Source organism: Equus przewalskii, chromosome X (genome assembly GCF_037783145.1).
Source record: "Equus przewalskii isolate Varuska chromosome X, EquPr2, whole genome shotgun sequence".
NCBI classification, from domain to species: Eukaryota; Metazoa; Chordata; class Mammalia; order Perissodactyla; family Equidae; genus Equus; species Equus przewalskii.
In genome coordinates this window covers 104,991,273-105,014,197 of record NC_091863.1, presented here as the reverse complement: position 1 = coordinate 105,014,197, position 22,925 = coordinate 104,991,273, and the positions used below count along the sequence as shown (strand labels likewise).

Sequence of the window (22,925 nt, the reverse complement as noted above, 5' to 3'; positions counted from 1 at the left end):
AACCCTTTGTAATCAGTGGATAGTTAGCATTTTCAGAACAGTGAACTAATTACTGCAAACACATACTATAAACTTATAGCCAAAATAAATAAAAGAGTTTAATAATAATTGAAGTATTCAGATTACTTAACTGGTTAGCCAGGATGTTTTATAGCTGATTAATCTTTGACTTATTAATCTTTGACCTCAGTATCTACAGTGTTGTATATAGTGTTAATCCAGTGTTACCCTAAAAGGAATGCAACCATAAGTTTGAGCATCCACTTGATAAATTGCTGAGTTTGAGGAGTTACTGGGGGAGGAGAGGGGTGTATGGGAGATTCAGATTGAATGCACTTACTAGGGTTATATAATTGCATTTTGCTTCTGTATCTCTTTTGAGTTAAAAGCTGTATTGGCTACTGCACAGAATCTTATTCGTTTAGAGACTGGAAACTCCCTGACAGATCATCTTATAGCTATTTTCTTTCCTGTTCCACATGCCAGGATGCTGCTTTGTCAAATAAAGCTATCTACAATAGACTTAATGGAGCTTACCAAATAGCTTTTCTCCCAGAAGGTTTCAATTCATTTTAATTCAAGGACTTTTGTGCATTTTTCTTCCCCTGGATCATATCTAATTTTGTTATCTTGCTTCTGTAGTACTCAACTGCAGAAATCCTGCTCGGTGTGAGTCAGTGAGTGGGTCCTCAGTTTTTATCTAAATCAGCTACATGTTTTAGTTATCGTTTGGTTCCAATTAAAAGCTTAAGCAACTAGATTTCAGAGTTGTTTTTTTCTCTCTCCATGCTACCAAGCTTGAATTCCAGGAGCCTGTCTCTGTCTCTGGTTAAATTTTACTTCCCAGAAAAAGTAGGAGTCAAAGCTAGCCTAGCAGTCTCACTTACCTTTCCTTGGAGTGCCACAAAATTTCTGTTCTTCAAAACTCTTTACTAGCCAGCCCATATTTGTGATACAGTACTGGAAATACTCTTGCCATAGAAGAAAGGACTGCTGTGCTCAAAGCAATGTGTTGAAGAAAGAGAATCACATCAAAATAAATCATGATAGTGTGAAACTATTTTATTCTATTGTTAGCCATGACGGAAAGTACATGTACCCAGTAAACATAAGAACAGTTGTTCCCTTTCAGCATATATCTTCTGCCTTCCTCATTTAAACTGCTGGTTCTCATATTTGGTATGTATAACAATCATTGTGTTACCTTTAAAAAGTCAGGTTTCTGGGCTGCAGAGTCTGATTGAGTAGGTCTGTAATGGGGTTCTGGAATCTGCATTTTATCAGGCATCCCAGATGATTTAGATGCTGGAGGTCCAGGGAGCACATTTGGAAAACATTGACTTAGACTAATTCTCCTTCATTGTTATAGTCAAAGTTTTCTTCCTTTGGTATACAATCTCCTTCCTTCTCTCCCTCTAACTACCATTATTTCCACTTTAGGAGTTTGATCAATTAATTAACAAGCACTGTGTCCTATAAGCTGGTGGAAATAGAGATGTAATATATGTAAATCCACATAAAATATAAGAAATACTACTTGGGGCTAACCTGGCAAGTACTGATTAGAATGCAGCAAGGGCAAGAGATATTAGCTTGGGCTAGATAGTCAGAGTCAGTGAAAATTGATCAGGGATTTGAAAGATGAACAAACAGGTTTGATGAGAAGAGGGAAAGTAAGAAAGCATCTTGATGCAGAGACAGGAAAGGAGAAAAAGCAGGGCTCAAAGATGATGTGTATAGGGGGATAAAAGATTGAGTGGGCAAGATGGGTCCAGATTATGGGGAACCATGGATGCCAAGCTTAGGCTCATCATAGTAAGCAATATGGCACCATAAGTATGTCTCAACAATGGCACTAGTATGATAAAAGCAACATGAATTATATATTTTGGGAAATAATTTTGGATTAAGAGAGAACTAATAATGGCAGGATATGAAAAGAGACTTTTGTAGGAATTTAGATATGAAATGATGAAAGTTGAGACTAGAGTGAAGACAACAGGAACTGAGAAAAAATGGTAGAAGAAAAGGAGGCAACAGAGACTATGAGATTAAAGATGCTAGGAGTCATTTTAAAGGAATAACTGAAGTCTTTGGTGCCAGATTGGATGTAGATGATGAAGAAAAAGAAAGAACACAGAATGAGTCTAGGTTTTCTAGTCTAGGAGATTGCAGGGTTGGTGGTTGTATTAGTTCACTAGGGCTGCTATAACAAAGTTCCACCAACTAAGTGCCTTAAACAACAGAAATTTATTGTCTCAGATTTCTGGAGACTAGAAGTCTTAGATCAAGCTGTCAGCAGAGTTGGTCCCTTCTGAGGACTATGAGGGAGAATCTGTTCCAGGCCTCTCTCCTAGCTCCTGGTGGTTTGCTGGTAATCTTTGACATTCTTTGGCTTGTATATGCATCACCCCAATCTCTACGTTCATGCTCACATGACATTCTCTCTTGTGTGCATGCCTGCCTCTATGTCCAAATTTCCCCTTTCTATAAGGACACCAGTCATATAAATCTGTAAGCCCACCCTAACGACCTCATTTTAACTTGATTACCTCTGTAAAGATGCTATTTCCAAATAAGGTCACATTCTGAGGGCTTCAAAATATCTCTTTTGTGGGGGGGCGGGGCAAATTCAACCCATAACAGTAGAACTGACAGAAACACACTGATGGATGGGACTGATTTGCAGAATATGACAAGATCAGTTTCAGACAGTAGGTAGTTAGGAAATAGATATAAAGGATTCGTATTCAAATCAGGGTTGAAGAAAGTAGAAGGAATAGAAGATGGTAGTACAGAGTTGTTGGCCAAAACCCAGAGAATACGAATAATGAGTATGAAAGGCAAGTGAGAGAAAGACCAGCAAAAGGCTGAATACAGAACTTTGGTGGCTACCCACAGTAAGGGAGAAGGAAAGAAAGAGGAGATTTCAGAGGAGTTAGAAAAAGAGCAGTCTGAGAGGCTGGAAGAAAACTAGAAAAGAATTGGATTATAGAACCCACAAGAAGAATTTATAGAAGTAGAAATAATCAACATTATCAGATATTATAAAGAAGAAAGGATTGAGGAGAGTGCTAAGCAAGAGCTATTTTAGTAGAGTGATGGAGGTAGGGGCCAGAACATGTGACATTAAGGAGAGAAAGTGGGCAAAGACCACAGGCCAAGAAGTTGGGTACTGAGCAAAGCAACTACGGCAATATAAATGATGGCTAGAATTGGTAACAAAGTTAAAGTTAAGTTGTTGTTTGTTGTTCAATAGAAGGGAAGGAGGCCATGGAGAGGGTGGAGTTGAAGGTGCTCGAGTATGAAAGAGTACTTATGGGTAATTATGGGAATGGAATCTAGAGAGGAAGAATAGGAGGTGATCCAAATTCGGCTGGAGTTTGCTCTTCCTTTGAGACAAGAGAGATGAAGCTAAAAGTATAGATGTAGGTCACACTTCTCCATTTGGCAAGTGATTAGTCAACCATTGATTAGCTAAATGATTTGGAAATGAGACAATGAGGAAAGAGGAGCAGATCTGGAATAAACGTTCTGGGCAATATGGAAGAAAGAAATCAGTGAGAGGTGAGAGACCCATCAGCAAGGACCAACATGAGTCTGGAACTTCCTATAAGAGCCTTCTGCAACCCAGGATAAGGAGCAGAGGAAGTTGAGTTGATTAGAGATTGGCATGGTAAGCCTGGCCAAAGGTTTTCAGGAGGATGAAGGAATACAGGGTACTGAGGAGTTTGCAGTGGAATCTGTTTAGCCAGAAAGCAATTAGGGGACTGGGTGAAGTTGGCCACTCCAAGAGATTAAAGGTCTCAGCAAGGAAAGAACAGAGTCTCAGGGTGATGAGGGACAGCAAGATAACTGACAGATGAAGATAGTGTATTTGAGAGAGGAATTGAGAGACCTGGGAGGAGAAACAATGAAGTCCCAGGTGCATCCATGCTGGCAGAAGCCTGACTGGAGTAATGACCTGCAGAGGCAGGGAAAGCAAGGCATTGTGAGGTCAGGGAACTCACTTGAGATTTTGCCTAAACTGGCCTGCAACCACTCCCAGTGGGCCGTGCTCATATCATCTCCCTCTCTTTCTTCCTGCTCTTTGTTCTTTTTGGCTTTATCTCTTTGTGAATCACTCCAGCTCAAACTTTTTTATGAACTTTGAGAGGAATGTTGCACATTTTTCCTTCTATAATTTAGTAATTTTTTTAGCTTCTCTTGTAATGCAGCTTTGTAAGGGTGGCCAACTCCCTGAATTTACTTCCATTAAAATTTTTTTGTTTTCTTTGTACCATTGAAGAAACCTAGGCATTAACTTTTTTAATGGTACAAAATCCTTTTAGATCTTTTGTTATAGAAAAACACGTCTATGATTTTGCTCTGAGTGACTCCTCTGAAAGGAGTTCACAGATGCCTTCATACTTACATATTGCCATGATGAACTGGCAGCCTTCAGATCTGAGGAGCAATCCCCATAAAGAGAAACATTTTTTCCACATAGGAAATAGGCAGAAAGGAGAAACCAAGAACTAATGATGGCAGGATATGAATAAATTCACTGCACTGTACTCTTTAGTATCAGGACTGATGGATTCACCTACTCAAACATACTATTAAAAGGTAATATTGAACTTTTCAGTGTTCTGGCAATGCACAAAGAACTCCAACTTCAGAAATAGACCAATTAATATTAAGTCTGTGAAACTAAAGACTTGGTGTCCTCATTAAAATGACAAAAACCCTCATTTCAGAGAGTGGGAAATACATTTGTAAGTAGGGTCCCCTAGTAACACTATAGGAGATCCCATTTTCTTTTTCTTAGTGACAAGTCCAAACTGAAGAGATTATTATCTGCTCCCACTTGGCTGCACGCACCCATCTCTGGTCATCAGCATGCCCTTTGCCCCAGGAGGGAAGCAGTTTGTCCTCCTCATTTTCTCAGAGGGAAAATATTTTCATATTTAAACTGGAGAATATGCCTCTAACCATTCTACTAGATCTCTGCCCTTTTCTCTTCCATGTTTCTCCACATGACTTGCAGGACATGAGCATAATTACTGGCCTGCAGTACAAGAAGAAACAAAAGGAGGAAGATGAAATATCACTATTTTGTATTGAGCCATGTGGCTTGCTAGAGGACAAACATGCAAACCAAAGCAGAAATAAATAACCGTCCATCTGTAGCAGTCACTTGATTTACAGAGTAACCTCTATGCTATTCAGCCGAACTCCAGCTCGAGATGCTATCCTTGGTACTGACCCAGCAAGCAAATCAAATATTTCTTCCCGTTTGACAGATAGTCAATGTCTCTTTTTCCATACAGTTTTCTATATACAGTCATCTTCACTTTTAGCATCTCCTTTTATTATTGTGATTATTAGGAACACTGCCTGTCCAGTGACAAGTATCCCAGCCCCTGGGAGAGATGGCAAGGATAGATATTATTTGGAGTGCTGAGAATCCAAGTCTGTGTAACAGCTTTCTCTTCAAAGACACAAATCTGTGTGGTTACAGCAAGAATTAAAATCAGCAATAAAACCAAACATAAAATGAATGTGGCATGCCAAAGGTCTTTTGTAATTTTTTTAAACTAAAATGCAGAGTATCAACTGCCATATCAGGGTAATTGATGGCCATCCACAGAAAACAAATGTGGACACTAAGGACATATCTCAACATTACCAGGAAATATTTCTCACCAGAACCCTTCCTATTACATTGTCATTCTCTGCTTTGGATAGACAATCTGACTACATCAGCCTACCTCAGTACTTGACTGATTTAGGAAGACCCTCAGGCTCAAGGCATCGAATTAAACCCAGCAGCTCCCTAGAGGCAGCTTCCTTTTAGGACTAGGGAATGTTTTCACCCTCAGAATATGGTTTTCTTCTATATATTTCATCTTTGTATAACACGACTTCTTTCCATTCATTAGGTAAAGGATGAATCTTGTCTTTGAAGAAAACTCTTCTTCCACTATTTATAGCTAATAATCATGAAGATTTTATTTCCATTACTTACTTTTACTTTCTTCTACCCCAAGTCCCTCCCCATGGGTAGCTGAAAGAATGCACAGCTTTGTCAAATTGCTTTTTAACATGCTTGTATATTTAATAGACAGGTTTGTAATTTTGATCCATTTTGATAATGTCTCGTTTCTGGGCTGTATGCTCTGTTAGGAATCAAAAAAAGAATAAACTACAAATGTTTCCATTAATTTGGAGTGTAAACAATAGAGATTAGTGAAATCTCATTTTTTACCACAATCATAAGCCTGGAACGTAGAAGGTACTCAATACATGTTTGTTGAATGAATGAAAATCCTCTGATTAAATATTTTGAAATAGCTTTTATGATTTCTGACCTTGAAAAATGTGCCATAAATAATTAAATTTAACATAGATTTCCTCATGTGTCTTAGTTTTTTTAATTAATAAACTTTAATTTTTAGATCAGTTTCAGGTTCATAACAAAATTGAACAGGAAGTACAGAGAGTTTCCAAGTACCCCGGTCCCCCCACCACACACAGTCTCCCCTATTGACATCTTGCAACACAGTGGTACATTGTTACGATCAATGAATACATTGTTATCACCCAAAGTCCCTAGTTTACGTTAGAGTTCACTCGATGTTGTATAGTCTCTGGATTTGGACAAATGTTTAAAATGTATGTATCCACCATTGTAATATCATACAGAAGAGTTTCACTGCCCTAAAAATCCTCTGTGGTCTGCCTATCCACCCCTCCCTCCTTTCAACCCCTGACAACCACCGATCTTTTTACTGACTCTATAGTTTTGCCTTTTCCAGAATGTCATATAGTTGGAATCATACTGTATGTAGCCTTTTCAGATTGGCTTCTTTCACGTATCAATATGCATTTACATTTCCTCCAGGTCTTTTCATGGCTTCATAGCTCATTTCTTTTTAGTGCTGAATAATATTCCATTGTCTGAATGTACTACAGTTTAGTTATCCATTCACCTACTGAAGGACATTGCAGTTGTTTCCAAATTTTAGCAATTATGAATAAAGCTGATATAAAATCTGTGTTCATGTTTTTGCGGGGATGTAAGTTTTAAGCTCACTTGGATAAATACCAAGCAGCATGATTGTTGGATTATATGGTAAGAGTATGTTTAGTTTTATAAGAAACTGCCAAACTGTCTTCCAAAGTGGCTGTACCATTTTGCATTCCCACCAGCAATAAAGGAGAGTTCTTGTTTGCGCTACATCCTTGTCAGCACTTGATGGTGTTGTTGTTTTGGATTGTGGCAATTCTAATAAGTGTGTAGTACATTGTTGTTTTAATTGGCAATTTCCTAATGACATATGATGCAGCCAGCCCTAGTGGTCTAGAGATTAAGATTTGGTGCTCTCACTACTGCAGCCCAGGTTCATTTCCTAGTCAGGGAACCACACCACCCGTCTGTCAGTTGTCATACTGTGTGGCTGAAAGCTATGCCACCAGTATTTCAAACACCAGCACAGTCACCCATGGTGGACAGGTTTCAGTGGAGCTCTTAGAGTAAGACAGACTAGGAAGAAGGAACTGGCCACACATTTCCGAAAAAGTTGGCCATGAAAACCCTACGAATGGCAGCAGGACATTGTCTGATATAGTGCAGAAGGTGAGGGGATGGCTCAAAAAGACCAGGCTGGGTTCCGCTCTGCTGTACACAGGGTCTCTAGAAGTTGGAATTGACTCCACAGCACTAACAACAACAAATGACATATGACATAAGATGATGCTTACTTGCCATTGGTATATCTTTGGTGAGGTATCTGTTCAGGTCTAATTTTTTTGACATTTATCCTGTTTGATGTTGTCTGAGCTTCCTGGATCTGTGATTTGGTGTCTGACGTTAAGTAAGGGAAAATTTCAGGCGTTATTCCTTCACTTATTGCTTCTGTTCCTGTCTCTCTTTCTTCTCCTTCTGATATTCTCATTACACGTATGTTACATCTTTTGTAGTTGTCCCACAGTTCTTGGATATTTGGTTTGGTTTTTTTCAGGCTTTTTTCTCTTTGCTTTTCAGTTTAGGCAGTTTCTATTGTCATATCCTCAAGCTCAGAGATTTTTTCCACATCCATATCCGGTCTATTAATAAGCTCATCAAAAACATTTTTCATTTCTGTTACAGTGTTTTCTATCTCTAGCCTTTCTATTTGATTCTTTCTTAGAATTTCCATGTTTCTCCTTGCATTATCCATCTGTTCTTGTATGTTATCTACTTTTTTCATTGAAGCCCTTAGCATGCTAATCATAGTTGTTTTAAATTCCTGGTCTGATAATTCCAACATTTCTGCTATATCTGACTCTGGTTGTGATCCCTATTCAAACTGTTCTTTTTACCTTTTAGTATGTCTTGTAATTTATTTGTTGAAATCTGGAAATGATGTACTAGGTGAAAGTAACTCCGGTAAATAGGACTTTAATGGTGTGGTGGTCAGGTGTGGGGGGAGGGGAAGAATTCTATAGTCCTATGATTAGGTCTCAGTCTTTTAGTGAGCCTGTGCCTCTGGACTGTGAACTTCACAAGTGCTTCTCAGTTTTTTTCTCCCTTCACATGGGCCAAGATGGCTAGAGGGGACTAGAGTTGGGTATTTCCTTTCCCGAGATCAGTTAGGCTCTGGTAAACCCCAGCAGGTTAGGCTCCTGGTAAAATAGTTCCTTCTGAAGGTAGATGTTGTTAAGAGGAACAGGATGCTCTGGCATATTTCAAAATGGTTCCTCTTTCCTCCCCTTGCTAAAAGCACAAGGGGATTTTTCTCCAGCGTTCTCTGTGAAGACCCACTTGAGCACCTGGATATAAAACTCACAAAAGTATGGGGACCTTATTATGACTGGGTTCCCCTGGACTTTTTACCTCTCAGCCTTGTCCACACTGAGCCTCCAGCAATTTGCCAATTACAGTTTAGGTTTTCCTGCCCTGGCACTGGTTCCTGTGGAGGTTTCTGCTCATGAGTTTCTGGTCTGGTAAGTTGTGATTCTCTCCAGTTGTCGGGACAGCAGTTTGCCCTGTGATCTCACTTCTCTGCTGGATCTAAGAAGAGTTGTCGATTTTTCAGTTTGTTCTGCTTTTGGCTTGTTGTTAGGACAGAGTGGCAACTTCTAAGCTCCTTACATGCTAGACCAGAAACCAGAAGTCTTGTGTCTTAATTTTTACATTTGCCTTTCCTCTTTAGGAACAGACAAGGCTATATTTTTTAAAACAACTGTCAGCAAAATTATTGTGTGGACAGTCGTCAGTTCTAGACAATTAGTCCTGTATTTTATTATTACAAGGCTTTTTACTATTTGTTGCATTGCAAATAAAAATAACCAATGTTCCCTGAAAATATCTTAATTATATTTGGGGTAAAGAACATGAAACCTGATGAGGACTTTCATGGGGTGGAATCCTGTGTTCCTTTACAAAAATGGGTCTGTGTGCTTTTGTGTCCATCTCTTGCTGACATGGCCAATTCAGTTTTTCATTGAGATGTGTTTTATGCATGTCAATTTAAAATACCAAATTTTCGTGACACTAAGGGTAAACCACAAAGGAATCTGGATGTGTGGTTTTACTACTTTATATTTACTGCTTAGCTTTAGTATCACAGACAGAAGCACTGAAGGAAGAAAATGACAGCCTCCGTTGGCAGCTCGATGCCTATCGGAATGAGGTAGAGCTGCTCAAGCAAGAACAAGGCAAAGCCCACAGAGAAGATGACCCAAACAAGGAGCAGCAGCTAAAACTCCTGCAACAAGCCCTTCAAGGAATGCAACAGGTAAAGGCATTTTGGTCTTCTGAGCTTTTTGGAAGGATAGCATTAGCTTTTCACCTGCAAAAGGGTAACCTGCAAGCAACTAGAATAGCAGACCTCTTATTCTTCTTGATATTCTGTTCTTCGGCCTAGCTGAGGAAGGGATTATGTGTTGTGGTTAATGAAATATTCTGGTTAATACAGAGATAGCAATGGATCACTGATTTTCAAAGAATGAGCATTCAGTGAAAAATACTTAACAATAAAACTATTCTAACTTAATCTAATATTTTCTTTATGCTTCAGAAGGCACTTTGGGATCTGGACCTCAGGGTCCTTATGAAGAACCTCAGTTACTTAGATGTGGAAAAGTGCTAGTGATTAAGTATCTAGTTGATATAATGCAGAGTAATACAGCCTTTTAGAAGGAATGACAGGAATCCTACCCTTGATTTGGGTGGAAGCAGGGGTGTTACGGGTTTGTTAAGTATCAATGCTTTGGACACATAATACCAATTTGCTTTTATTTTGTTTTGTTTTCACAGTCATTTATGTGAATGAGTTTACCTGCACATTATTCCAAGTATAAAAAGTAAAGTAAATAAGTGCATCCAACTGTAATTGCATTCAATACAACATTGTGTAATAGATGCTCAATATCTAGAAGTTTTCTATAACCACCACCACAGTGAGCCTACAGTTCAAAAGGTGTCAACATCTGTTCTCGTTATAGTAAGGGAGTAGTACTTCTGAGTAAGGGTACTATCCTCTTCTGTCTTGCCAGACTACCACCCATTTTCCTTACAACTGAAATTTTGCAATAGGTTTTTAATTGTGTGCCTTGGAATTATCTAGGGCAAAGCTTATTGCTGGTTGGAAATCACAAATTGTGAACAGGGAGTCTCTTCTGGCATTAGGAGCCCCATGTTCCTAATTCTGCTACCATTGTCTTCATGTGTGACAAGCAATGTCACGTTAATATTTCACCTTTCCTGTTAGCAAAATGTGTGAAGTAATCCTTACTTTCCTTTTATTGTCACCATGTAGTTTAATTGGAACATGTAAATTACATTAGAGATCTTTCCACCAAAAAATGCATCTCCTCAGCTAGACTTCAAAGAATGTTGACAATGTACATTGTACTGTGTCTTTTAGCCCTTCCAATGGTCTTTTGCAAGCCTCTGAAAAGCAAGACTTTGGAAACGTTTTCTTGTTGTTTTCCCCTCTTACCTAGATTTTGAAACCGTACAGAAGGACAGTTCTGCTATTAAAATGCAATTGAAAGATGATGAACTTTTTTTTTCATTTCATCACTTCAAAGACTTCAGTGAGACAATTAGGTTTCTATCTCCTGAAAAATTGATTTCACTCATTTTGATTACTTTTTATTGGAAAATAGCCTTGTAAACAGTGATAAAATCCCTCTCATCTTATCCCAGAAAGATATATAGTGTAATATGGTGGTTAACAGCATGGGCCGTGGGTTTCACCCAACCTGGGTTTAAATCCCACTTCCGCTACTTGCTATCTGAATGGCCTTAGGCAAACCACTAAACTTCTTTAAGGCTCAGGATTATGAATCATAAGGTTATTGTGAGGTTTAAATGAGATCATGCATATGAAACCCTTTGCACAATGCTTGGCACATGTTAAATGCTAAAAAAATAGTATTTATTATAATCATTAATAATGATAAGTCCAGTTCCTTGCCTACTGATATGGAAACTAACATTTGTGAAATTTGGATTCTTTACTACTTTCCTCACTGAAGTTGAACTTGGCTTGGAAAATGGCTATTTGCAAGAATGCTTTACATTAAGTTCAGTTCTATGTAACAATCAAGATGTTGTCTACACCGTATTAACTGCACCTTACCCTTTCCGCCGGCTGGAATAGGAAAGTGAAGTGATTAGATCAGTTAGTTTCTCAGACTCTTTCTAAAATATGAGCAAGTCCAATGGAAGTTCATAAGAGCCAGATGAAATAACTTAAAGTGAAAAGTATCGTGATTTTCCCTTTAGTGTCTCTGCATGGAGAAATGATGTGTGTGCTGGGGGAGAGTGAGGCAGGCCAGCCTAATATCTAACTTCAGCCAGAGTTTTTAAGCGAAGTGTGACTCCTTAAGACTTGATTGTCTTTGGTCTTTCTTGTAGCATCTACTCAAAGTCCAAGAGGAATACAAAAGGAAAGAAGCTGAACTGGAAAAAATCAAAGATGACAAATTACAGGTGGAAAAAATGTTGGAAAATCTTAAAGAAAAGGTACATGAGTCCTAAGTGAACCTTTTTCCTTGCCCCTTTCCCCCCTTTTCAGTGACAATGAGAATGCCCTAGAAGTTACTGCAAGAGAAATCAATGTGGGATGTTTGGCCGATTGGGGATTAAAAGCCCCATCTCCAGGATAATTCTTGAATCAAGGGCTCTGCTTTTACGTGTAAGTCATTGGCATTTCTAAGGGTTCTGGAGAGTATACTTTTCAGGAATAAAAAGTCCATCCCTATTCCTCAGTCTTCTCTCTTGGAGAAGACCAGAGTGTACACCTCATCCCTTCTTCAATGTGTCAAGCAGATAGCAGCCTGGAAAATTCGTGTGACACAAAATGCCTTTAATTAAGCATTTCATTAAAGGAAGAAACACCAGTGCAACTAGAACGTTGACATTTCTTCGCAGACACTCCATCTAGTGTAATAATGAGTAGTTGCAGATGAAATGGCCAAAACCAAAAGGTGGGGAAACCTTGGAAAGCAAACAAGGGGACACATTATTCTAAAGCTAGATAATAGCAACAGGGAAGGCAAGATGGAACTTTGCCTAGTGAGAGCCTACAGCAGTACGAACTACCAGCGAGGACCTCTGAGAGAGTCTCCTAACATCTGGGTGGATTAATGTATCACAACTATGAATCAGGTGCCCAGCCTATTTAAAATGTGTGAAGTGTACTCATGGTGTCTCCCTGTCATACCTCTCTGATCTCCTTTATGTCTGAACATTTATCTGAAGTTATCCTCTAAAAAGGAAGGCCCGTTGACCAGAACTGCCTGATTTTAATGTCTCAGAAGGAAGAGAAGATTAGGAGCTTAGACCAAGAGCCAGAAATCAACAGTGCTACAGTGCCAGAAGTCAGCAGTGCTACAATTCCACAAGAGCTCATGCTCTTTATCTTCAGTGCTCAACTCAGGAAGATGCAATGCGTAAAGGCCCTGGGTGTTTTTGCCAGCATAGTGACTTCCCCCGGAGTGCCATTAAGCACTGGCAACCTTGGTGTAGTTGAAACAAATGATTGAAAGTGTTTTCTGCTGGAGGCCATTTGCAATATGCTTTTAATTCTTCCACTTCATAAAACCAACTGTCTTCCCACTTTTGTGGGTGCTATTAAAGAAACAAGCACAATCCCAGAGAAATTCATTTATCAAGCATTTAATTGAAAAGTGCCAAATCTGCTCTATTTAGCAGGACTTTCCTCATACTATGAGAGCTTCTAAAATGTCCCAGAGCTGCTACATAGCTCTGTTTCGCTTCTTGCATAAAATGGAGTGTGTAGCCAGAAGACTAGATAGATGTGGGTTTGTGCTAATGACATTATGCCTAGAAATCACTCTTCAGGATTGACGTCACAAATTGACTTAAGGGCATTTTTAGTGATTTAATGTAAGCAGTTTTCTGCTTTGTAAAGTATTTCATTTAAACAAGCAAGAGGTCAGATGGCATAGGGGAAACTTGCCATGTTGTACTTAAGACTAAGTGTTTCCCGTTCTGAAACTGAATATACCATGAACTGGCAGCTAAAGAGCACAAGGAAAGAGATCCAACTGATAATCAGGAAAATGTGTCAGAATATGTTTTTTCCTGTTATTTTAAACAAAGCTTTTTTCAGAGAAAGTTGTGACAGTTCATTATAAACTGATCTTCTCTGGGAAGCTGATTCGTGACCAAATATTTCAACCTGACACAATTAGGTTAGGAAGCAAAGTACCACCACATTAGACTGCAAAATAATTTCAGGATGAAAGGAAAGCAGTAAGTTTTGGTGAGGAGAGATCTTTTTTGTTTTTGTTTGGGTTTCTTGACAGTAAAGCACAGTGTGAGTTATTGTCAGTGTTTTGCAATATAACAATGTGACTTATATTTGTCTTGCTGCAGGAAGAACTAGCTCTTTGAATCTGCTAGTAAAATCCAAGGTGATAAGCATCCCTTCAATATACCTTCTAATTTTTTAAATGCCAACTATAATAAAATTGAAGTCAGGTTTCAGTAAGGCTGCATTTCCATTCAAGATGGCTAAAACCTCTCACATGTCTTCACATCTTAAATCAACCCCAATCTGTTAAACTCTCACACTTAAGATATGGCTTACTGGATCATTTAATGTTTTAAGAGAGTTAGAAGCACATGTGCACCCTGTGGCTTAGAAGTGAGCCAGTAGTTTAAGTCAAACTTGGCATGATGCTTACTGCCTGGATTGGATTCTAAAGGCCGAAGATTGAGTAGATCATCAAGAAAGGTTTCCCTTCTGACTACAGCCAGGAAGCCTGTAAATCCACAAAACAACATGTCTTGGAGCATAGACCATTTGTTTCATTCAGGGGCAGCATCCTGGAAGCTTTGAAGACACCTTTAAGGAAAACAGAAGGTAACCTGTCCCTGCTGAGGGCTTGTGGAAGGGAAGAAGTGACAAAGCATCTGAGTCAGCCATGCTCTGCCCCACAGGAGCATTTCCCCCCCTGCATTTTCTTGTATAATAACAGTGAGATTGAAGCAGTGATCTCTTTTGTTCCTTCTTCTGAAGGTTCTTCCTTCACATTCATAAAACAGAAAAGATGTTCTCAGTATCCAAAGAGAGAAAGAAAGATCCATGAAAGGTCTGGAGGTATTTGTCAGTTTGTTTGCTGGTCATGGATTTCACCTGAATATCTCATATGAAACATACCTGCTATGCTCAGAAAGAGAAAATTTTCAACAACAAAGAAGGTCACTGAGTAATGACATTTTTGGTCGTGGTCATTTCTTGCTATAAAGTCAGGAGAATACTAACTGATGATGTTCTTATCACAGAGAAGAGAGAGAGAGTTGATAGTCAATAAATAGAGGCTCTAACTTTTAGTTCCAAGTTGATTACCTGCCAGTGGATGAGCTACATTGTAGATTTTCCAGTCAGAGATGGGACTTAACCTTTAGCAGAGTCTAGACCTAAAATAAAAGAGAATGGTTTTTTAACAGTGGATGGCCTGGGATGAAATCCAGGCTCTACACTTCCTAGGAATGTGATCTTACGCAATTTACCTAATTTATCTGAGCCTTGCTTTCCTCATCTGTAGCATGGAGAGAATACATACCTAACAGTGCCTGGTACGTAGTAAACAGTAAATGTTTGGTCTGGTTCCCCAGATTACTTGTATAGAGTCAAGAATGGTGAAGGCAGAAAAAAAAGCTGGTGAAGATGAATGCCTTAATTTTTCTGTGTTTTGAAGCCATATAAAGAGGCTATGGATTATGTGTGATGCTTTTGTAATTTATGCTGTTTTCCCTCCCATTCAGTAATCAAAATTGGACAGTATTGCTTTTAGGATGCTGTGTTAAGAAGTTCCTATTGTGTAATTGAAACCAAGTCTGTCACCAAATAAGGTGAACTGACCTGAGAATCATGTTATTTCCACAGGAAAGCTGTGCTTCTAGACTGTGTGCATCAAGCCAGGATAGTGACTACCCTCTGGAGAAGACTCTCAACAGCAGTCCTATCAAATCTGAACGTGAAGCACTGCTAGTGGGTAAGGAAGCTGACACACACACACAATGTAGAGAGGGCCGTGGAGGAGGGAAGGGGTTTACCTAAGATGAATAAGCACACACCAAACATTTATGAAGCATGACAGTGCGAGGACCCAGAGTCCTGAAGATGACAGGGTAAGAACAAGTACAGGTTCAATGAAAATGGTAGCAGCAGCTCCCAGCCCTCTTCAAGCCCTTTGTGGCCACTGCCACATCAAGTGTGTCAGTATAAGAACTATGCTAAGAGAGGATCAGCTGGAGAAACACGTAGGTTTTTTAAATCTCTATGCGAGGATACCTGAGCCCTCCCACTCCCACTCAAGGGATACTGCGGACACTCTCTGGCAGAGAGCTTTTCCAGATGAGCCTCCGGAGGAAGCATGTGCCTCTCTTAAGTTTTTCCAGGTTCCTGGCAGATGACTCAGGAGGCCGTCTGTGGGGTGTTGGACGCTGGTGGGCTTTGATGAGATCAGTGCTACGATTGCTCTCATTATATAAAAATTCATTCAGAGAGGCAAGATAGCATAAATAGTTAAGGCATTAGACAGACCTCTCTTCCCGTCTTGACCCTACCATTTCCATCCTGAGCTACAGTTCCTCCATCTGCAAAATGGGCATGATAATATTACTCACCTCAAGGGCAACTGCAAATTTTAAATACAATATTTCATCAAAATCGCTTAGCAAAGTGCCCAGCCCATAGTAAGCCCTCCATATATGGAAATCATTTTGCACTTACAGCACTATTCACAAATATTTGTTGACCTCTTATTCTATTTGGAGAATACTGGCAGATTGAGGTCTTAAAATATTCACTCATCTAAAAGGGGCTGGTCTTGGGCCTCAGCAAATAATCCCAACTCCCTTCTTGGAAGCTGAGCCACATAGTAGCCCCATCCCAGTCTCAAAAGTCCTCCACAGTGATTGGGTTCTGCATATTTTAAGATATATCTGCCTCCTTTGGTAATGGATGTTGTACTGAGATTTGACACTTTGATATGTTAATGAGGATGCACAGGGAGATCTGCCATTGAGTCTTCAAGAAAAGTAACAATTTATTTCCATTTTCCAACTCAAAGTTCTTTAACAAATTGGCATGGCAACGGGGAGACCTGTCAGAGAAGAGCCGGGGGTAGGAGGAAGCCTCTGTAAATGGATAGTTCTAGAAACAAAGATTCTTAAGATAAGTGTTGCTTGTTTTTTAAAGAAAGTATTCTTGGGCTGACAGAAAGAAAGGAAAATCTGTTTTTTAAATTGGTTCTTTGGGTGTGAACCCACAAAAGCTGCCTAGTGTTTTGAAACCTATGGAGTTATTTCTTGGCATTTGACAGCCTTTCTTGGCCACAGCATCTAGAATTCCTTTGAACATGGACTGTCTTCTTCAGAATTTAAGTTTCTCAGCTTGAGTCAGTGTTTAGAAATTCAATTTACCTAGTCATTTAAGAACACTGTCATAAGTGGCAGCATGCATTTTGAACAGATTTTGAACCCTACCATCAGTTCCTTTTGGATCCTCCAACCCAGCCCCTTGCCATCTAATATTTCGACAATTTTCACAAAGAACTGATTTGAACTTCAAGCTACAATCTAAACTTGATATGTTTTTAGTTGCTTAAAAGGATAGACAAGTTGTGATTTATAAACCAAATCAAATTTAGTTTGTATTTCTTAGCAGTTTTCAGCAAATTCAATTCTAGGTATATTTGATGTCCCTTTGATTTTATGAAGGGAGGTGAATTCAAAAAATTTAAAGAAATAAATAGTAGACTTCTGAACAATTTATATTCCACCCGTTGCCAGAGAAAGAAATATTAGAACAATTAACCTGATGGCCAGAACAGTCAAGGCAGTAGGTATAGCTGTCAATCACCCCAGAGTTATGTTGAGTAAAAATCATGCACATTCCTGGAGGCTGTAAACTGCTGTAAGAATTCTGTTGCTTCAAGAAATTCAGAGCTCTTAGCACAAACAGAACGCTAGTGACTACTTGAGTGAATGAAATGTTTGGTTTTTCTTTACAGAGCTACTCAGAGAGTAAAACCCAAATATAATCAGCAGATTCTCTTGTGAGAGGCTCGAGGTTAATCAGGCAAAGTGCATGATTTGTACTTTTGCCACAACAGCGAGACGTTATTAACGCATAAGAGGCTAAAGTCCAATTAAAGAATGTGCAGAAGAGCTGCAAGACCCAGCACAATCTAAATTCATTGTAAAATTCTAAATTCATGGTAAAACGTAGAATTCAAATTGTCTTTGGCCAGCATGAATGATGGCACTGACTCCTCAGATGCCACCTTTTCTACATGTGATCTAGTGTGGTAAGAGGCGGTATGTGTAGTGGTTAAGAGCAACTGCCTGGGTTTAAATACCAGCTCTGCCACTTACCAGCTGTGTGACCTTGGGCAAGTTGCTTAAACTTTCTGTGCCTCAGTGTTCTCACCTGTGAAATGGGTATGGTAATACCTACCTCACAGGATTGTTGTAAAGATTAAATGAGTAACATATATGTCAACTCAGAGTAGTGCTCAGTGTGTAGTATGTTGTACGTGCGAGTTAGCTCTTGCCATACACTGTCACGTGGCATCATAAAGAATACAATGCTCAAGTGTAACCTCCATGGTATTGTCTCTCTAGGGATTATCTCCACATTCCTTCATGTCCACCCATTTGGAGCAAGCATTGAATACATTTGTTCCTACTTGCACCGTCTAGATAATAAGGTATGTGGGGGCCTGAAATTGGTGTGCAAGGGGATGTAGGGTTCTTTGTGAACAGGTGACCTTACTCTCTTCAAGCATAAATAAGTCATTAGTAATCACTCTAAGGAAATTTCCCTTGCCTATTCTCTCACTGTGATTCAGTGTAGAGCTTCTGTCTTGCAAGTAAGATGACCGTCTGTCCCTATTTGCCTGAGACTGAGGGGTTTCCTGGGACTTGGGACTTCCAATGCTAAAACTGAGGAAGTCCCAGGCAAACCTGAATGAGTTGGCCACCCTACTTCCAAGATCCATCTTAGAAGAATTTTCCTCCTTTCTCTTAATTTACATATAAGCTGCAGATTAACCATATTTCTCACCAGTCAAACTTTTGCCCTGGGTCTTTAGCCATTAGCAAATGTTAGATTTCAAAATTGTAAGTCTTCCTCCAGCCCCTTCCCCAGCCATCCTCATCACCACTGCCATTATCTGTAATGAAACAATCAAGGCAGGGGTGAAAAAAGATGGAACTATAAGTCTATAACACAGACTGAATATTTGCTCACAGCTGATCTCGTGGGCCAGTTCCTTCCCTGGATCCTATCCTGTGGGGGAACTCACAGAGCAATCAGGAGCAAGAGGAAGTGCTAGATCCCTAGGAAGTCAAGGATGTCTCATAGAGGCAGGAGGGGACTCTTGACCCCTCAGAAGAAATAACCTCATGATACATATTTTCAGAAGCAGGTTCAGTTAAACCTGCTCATGGGTTGTACTCACTCTTGCACAAAATCTGGGCCTTTTGAGCAATGCCGTTGAAATGCAGATTCCTGACAGTTGAATGTCCTACATGTTAAACCATTGAAGCATATGTCCTCTTAACAACAGCACTGGCCCATTTTGGAATCCAACTGTGGTGATACATCCTCCTCATGGCGTGGGTTCTAGTTCTAGCTAGAACTCCCCCTCATTTCCCTCTAGGAAGTGATGCTATTCTGCAATTAAGTAGCCCATTTGGCAGTGAAGGGAGGGATGGAATGAGCGCCAGGACCAAGTGGTTGGTTGAAGTGGTAAGAAATTGAACTATATGTCAGTAAAAATGATCTGGTTCTTTTTTTAAATTACAAAAATAATGCATACGTATTGTCTTTAAAATATAAGCAATATAGAAATATAGTAAAGGGAAAGTGAAAGTTACCCACCATCCCACCCCTCAAGGATAACCACTGTTAACAGTTTGGCCTGTCTTATCTCAGATCTTTTTCTATGCATATGCTGCACCTACATTGTATGTGCATATATATATAACATTATGTATTTACGGTTTTTGAAATGGGGATTTGACTCTATGTCATACTCTGTAATGTGCTTCTTTCGCTCAACTGGGTACAGTCTACTACCAGCACTGGGAAGAAGACATGACTTCACTCCTGGCCTAGGCCCAGTTCCTCCTGAGCAGCTTCCTACCAGAGTAGTGCCAGGGCCTCCCAAAGGGAGCCTGCAGTGGTACCAGCAGAATTGGGGGGCTCCTTCCCTCCAGCTTCAGAAACATTCAGTGTGGTGGCGACTCAGGGTTTCTTTAAGGATCACCTAGTACTATTCAGTCAAGCCCTAGCGCCCAGGTTCACAGTTAGGAAGGTTGCTACCAATGTAAAGATGACTACCGGAAGCAAGCCCTAAAGGCTCCACAGATTTTGGTTTTGTATTGATGTGTGTGCATGTGTGTGCGTGTGCGTGTGTGTGTGAGTGTAGTGTGTATAGACAATGCACAGAAGCAGGAACATGGAGTCCTCCCTTCTCCTGTCACTTTTTCTTTGTGAACTAATGTGTGTGTGCAGAATTCTTCTCTGGTGGCAGCCATTTCTGCCTTCTTCTCCTCCCAAAAGACTTCACAGCTTCAGTAGGCCTGTACGTTGCATCACCAGCACTGATTACTGTCATTCAGCTGGCTACAAACCCAAGCCTCTCCACACGGCTGACATCACTAGCTCTTTCCAATAGAAAGCTCGGTCACAATCAATCTCAAAAACATCATACCAAGGGAAGGAAACTAGTCACAAAGGACTATATATTGTATGATTACACTTATATGAAATTTCAAGAAAATGCAAAACCACAGTGAGAAAATCTGAGTCAGGGATTGGAAGTGAGGATTGATTGCAAAGGGGCATGAAGGAACTTTTTTGAGGTGATGGAATGTTCTAAAACTGAATTGTAGTAACACTTGCACAATTGCATATATTTACTAAAACTCATCAAACTGTACATATGAAATAGGTGAATTTGTTGTATGTAAGTTATACCTAAATAAAGCAATTATGAAATATATAAACAAAAATAAAGCTCAGTGGTCTGGTGATCACAGCAGAGGAAGGCTGCCATCTGGAAGCCACTCAACCAACACATACACATGCACAAGGAGGAGGAAGGGGTCAACCCCACCCACAACATGCACATGTATGCGTGTATGCATCAGCGTTCTAAAGCAGGCAACATTGGGGAAAAAGACCCAGATTAGAAAGGTAGCACTGGTTTTGAATGGAGATGTCCTCTGTCCCACAGATCTGCACCAGTGATGTGGAATGTCTCATGAGCAGACTCCAGCATACCTTCAAGCAGGAAATGACTGGAGTTGGAGCCAGTCTGGAGAAAAGGTGGAAATTCTGTGGCTTTGAGGGCTTGAAACTGACCTGATTCCCTTTCCCTAACAACCTTGGATCCTGAAAATTAAATGTGTCTTGGACAAGCCTAGAAAGTGATTTGTATTTTCAATGGTTTTCAAGTGGAAATTGCTTTAAATTTGTCAATTCATTCCTGGAATATCTTTTGAGTTAAAACAAGGATCCTAGAGCAGCACCTCGAGCTACAGGCCCTAAAAGAAATTGACTCAAACCTCAAGTGCTGTAACTTCCTTTCTGTCAAATTGGTTGTCTTTTTTATTAATAGTATCGAGAAAGGCCTGAGGCTAAAGAGTATTTGAGGTGTTTTCGGTGTCTGTACTACTGTTGTAGACTTTGGTATTTTTTTAAACACTGTTAACTGAAATGTTTTGATGATTTGTATGTGATTTGTGTTTCGAAAGTTCCCTTCACGTTAATGTTACTACTGGTGAGAGGAATGAAAGGAGCACGAGGTACTCCATAACTGACATTGTCTTTCCAATCCCCAGTAGGCCAGTGAATGAAGAATACGTCAGTGTCTTCTAGAAGGTGCTTGACCAGGTTCACCTTTTAAAAGACAAAGCATGGTTTGTGGCTTTTTGCAAAATTACTGTGAACCAAAAGTTGACAAATGTTCCAAAGTTATTTTCTCTAATATATCAGATAAAAGGTTTATTTCAGAATTTTAAAAATGTCTATATGTATTTGCAGAAAGCAAGTGTCCAGTATGACTGGCATGTGTACGTGCTATTCAGAATCACCTTGTAAATAGTCTGCTTTTAAAGAAGGGCATGTTTAGTTTTCTATGAATTAAAACACACATGTGCACACACGCACATGTGCACATAAAACACACACACATTAGCAAAAGGGATTTATTTTAATATGCTTTCCTCCCTGGCCTTCTTACAAAGTCTGTTGGTCTCTTTTCTTCTGCTGTCAGCGTGTTGAATTGCAAACCGTGTACTGCTGTAAATAATATGTTTACTTCATGCTGAATGTTTGCAAAGGCTTGATATGCGTATTAATGGAAAATTCTCGGTTATGAATAAATAATGGACCAGGGTGTGTGAGGCCTCCTGCACATAGGTCAGCTCCACCTGGAGTGCCAATTTGCCAGGGACACCTCCGGTTCTGTGGTGCCCATCAGCAGATTGCAATGGCAGAATTTGCGTGGACCAGTCAGGAAGTCCTGCGTGATGGAAAAGAAAGGGAATGGATGGGGATTTGGGGCTAATATCCCGAGGCAGAGATGGTCTTTTCTTTTGTGGTGTTGGTGGTGCTTATAATAACACAAGCATGCCCTCCCTTGAGTCTTGATTCAAAATAAGAGAATGTACTGAGTAAGCAAAGCCAATGAAGAGTATTTCAGGAAAATACTTTGTAAATGAGATGTCAGTAGTGTTCAAAGTTGTATTTTTAAAAGATAAATATTCCTTTTTTATACCTCAGTTTGGTGTTCTGTTTTGAATTATTTGCTCGCGAAGTAATCCTTTCGTAAGTCATCTCAATTTCTTCCTTTGAGTTACCAGGATGTTGGAAAAGATGCTAAACCTTCTGCCTTGACAACTAGAAATTGAGTTCCATGGCAGCCCATTAATGCTGAAAGCTGGCTTCCCCCTTAAGCACCCAGCTGTGGCACCAGCAGGAAGCTAGGGTTATTTTTACACTGGCTTCCTCACTGAAGCATCTCTGTCATCAATGCTACAGAAGGCTTTGATTCATCAGTCTCATGGGTCCTGGAATGCCTTATTTTAATAATATCTAAAAATCAAGAGAAATTAGCCACTTATCAATTATTTCTTATTTAAACAAGTTAAATAAAATGAAATTTTAAAGCAACAGCTGCCATACCTGGGCCTCTTGCTCTCCTTCACTGCTTGTACTACATATGGTCTCTTCCTGTTATTCCTGTCAATTTAGTCCAGGTGTACTCCTCCCAGCCTGCTCGAAAACACAGTTGTGATGGTTACTTTTGTGTGTCAAGTTGGCTAGGCTATAGTGCTCAGTTGCTTGGCCAAACACCAGTCTAGATGTTGCTGTGAAGGTATTTTTGGGATGTGATTA

At 39.8% G+C, this 22,925-nt stretch overlaps 1 protein-coding gene across 30 annotated transcripts in view; it reads left to right on the top strand.

Annotated features, from left to right (window-relative positions):
* Positions 1–22,309, top strand: part of ENOX2 (ecto-NOX disulfide-thiol exchanger 2) — a 258,731-nt gene extending 236,422 nt beyond the window's left edge. For 23 of the 30 annotated variants that reach the window (XM_070606271.1, XM_070606273.1, XM_070606278.1 and 20 more), the window contains 5 exons: positions 9,583–9,764; positions 11,894–12,001; positions 15,396–15,504; positions 18,140–18,225; positions 20,761–22,309. In XM_070606271.1, coding sequence (XP_070462372.1) covers positions 9,583–9,764; positions 11,894–12,001; positions 15,396–15,504; positions 18,140–18,225; positions 20,761–20,892 — 617 coding nt within the window. In that variant the 3' untranslated portion in view covers positions 20,893–22,309. The remainder of the gene's footprint in view (positions 1–9,582; positions 9,765–11,893; positions 12,002–15,395; positions 15,505–18,139; positions 18,226–20,760) is intronic. The other 7 variants (XM_070606288.1, XM_070606287.1, XM_070606286.1 and 4 more) reach the window with 1 other exon arrangement.
* Positions 22,310–22,925: the final 616 nt, after the last annotated feature.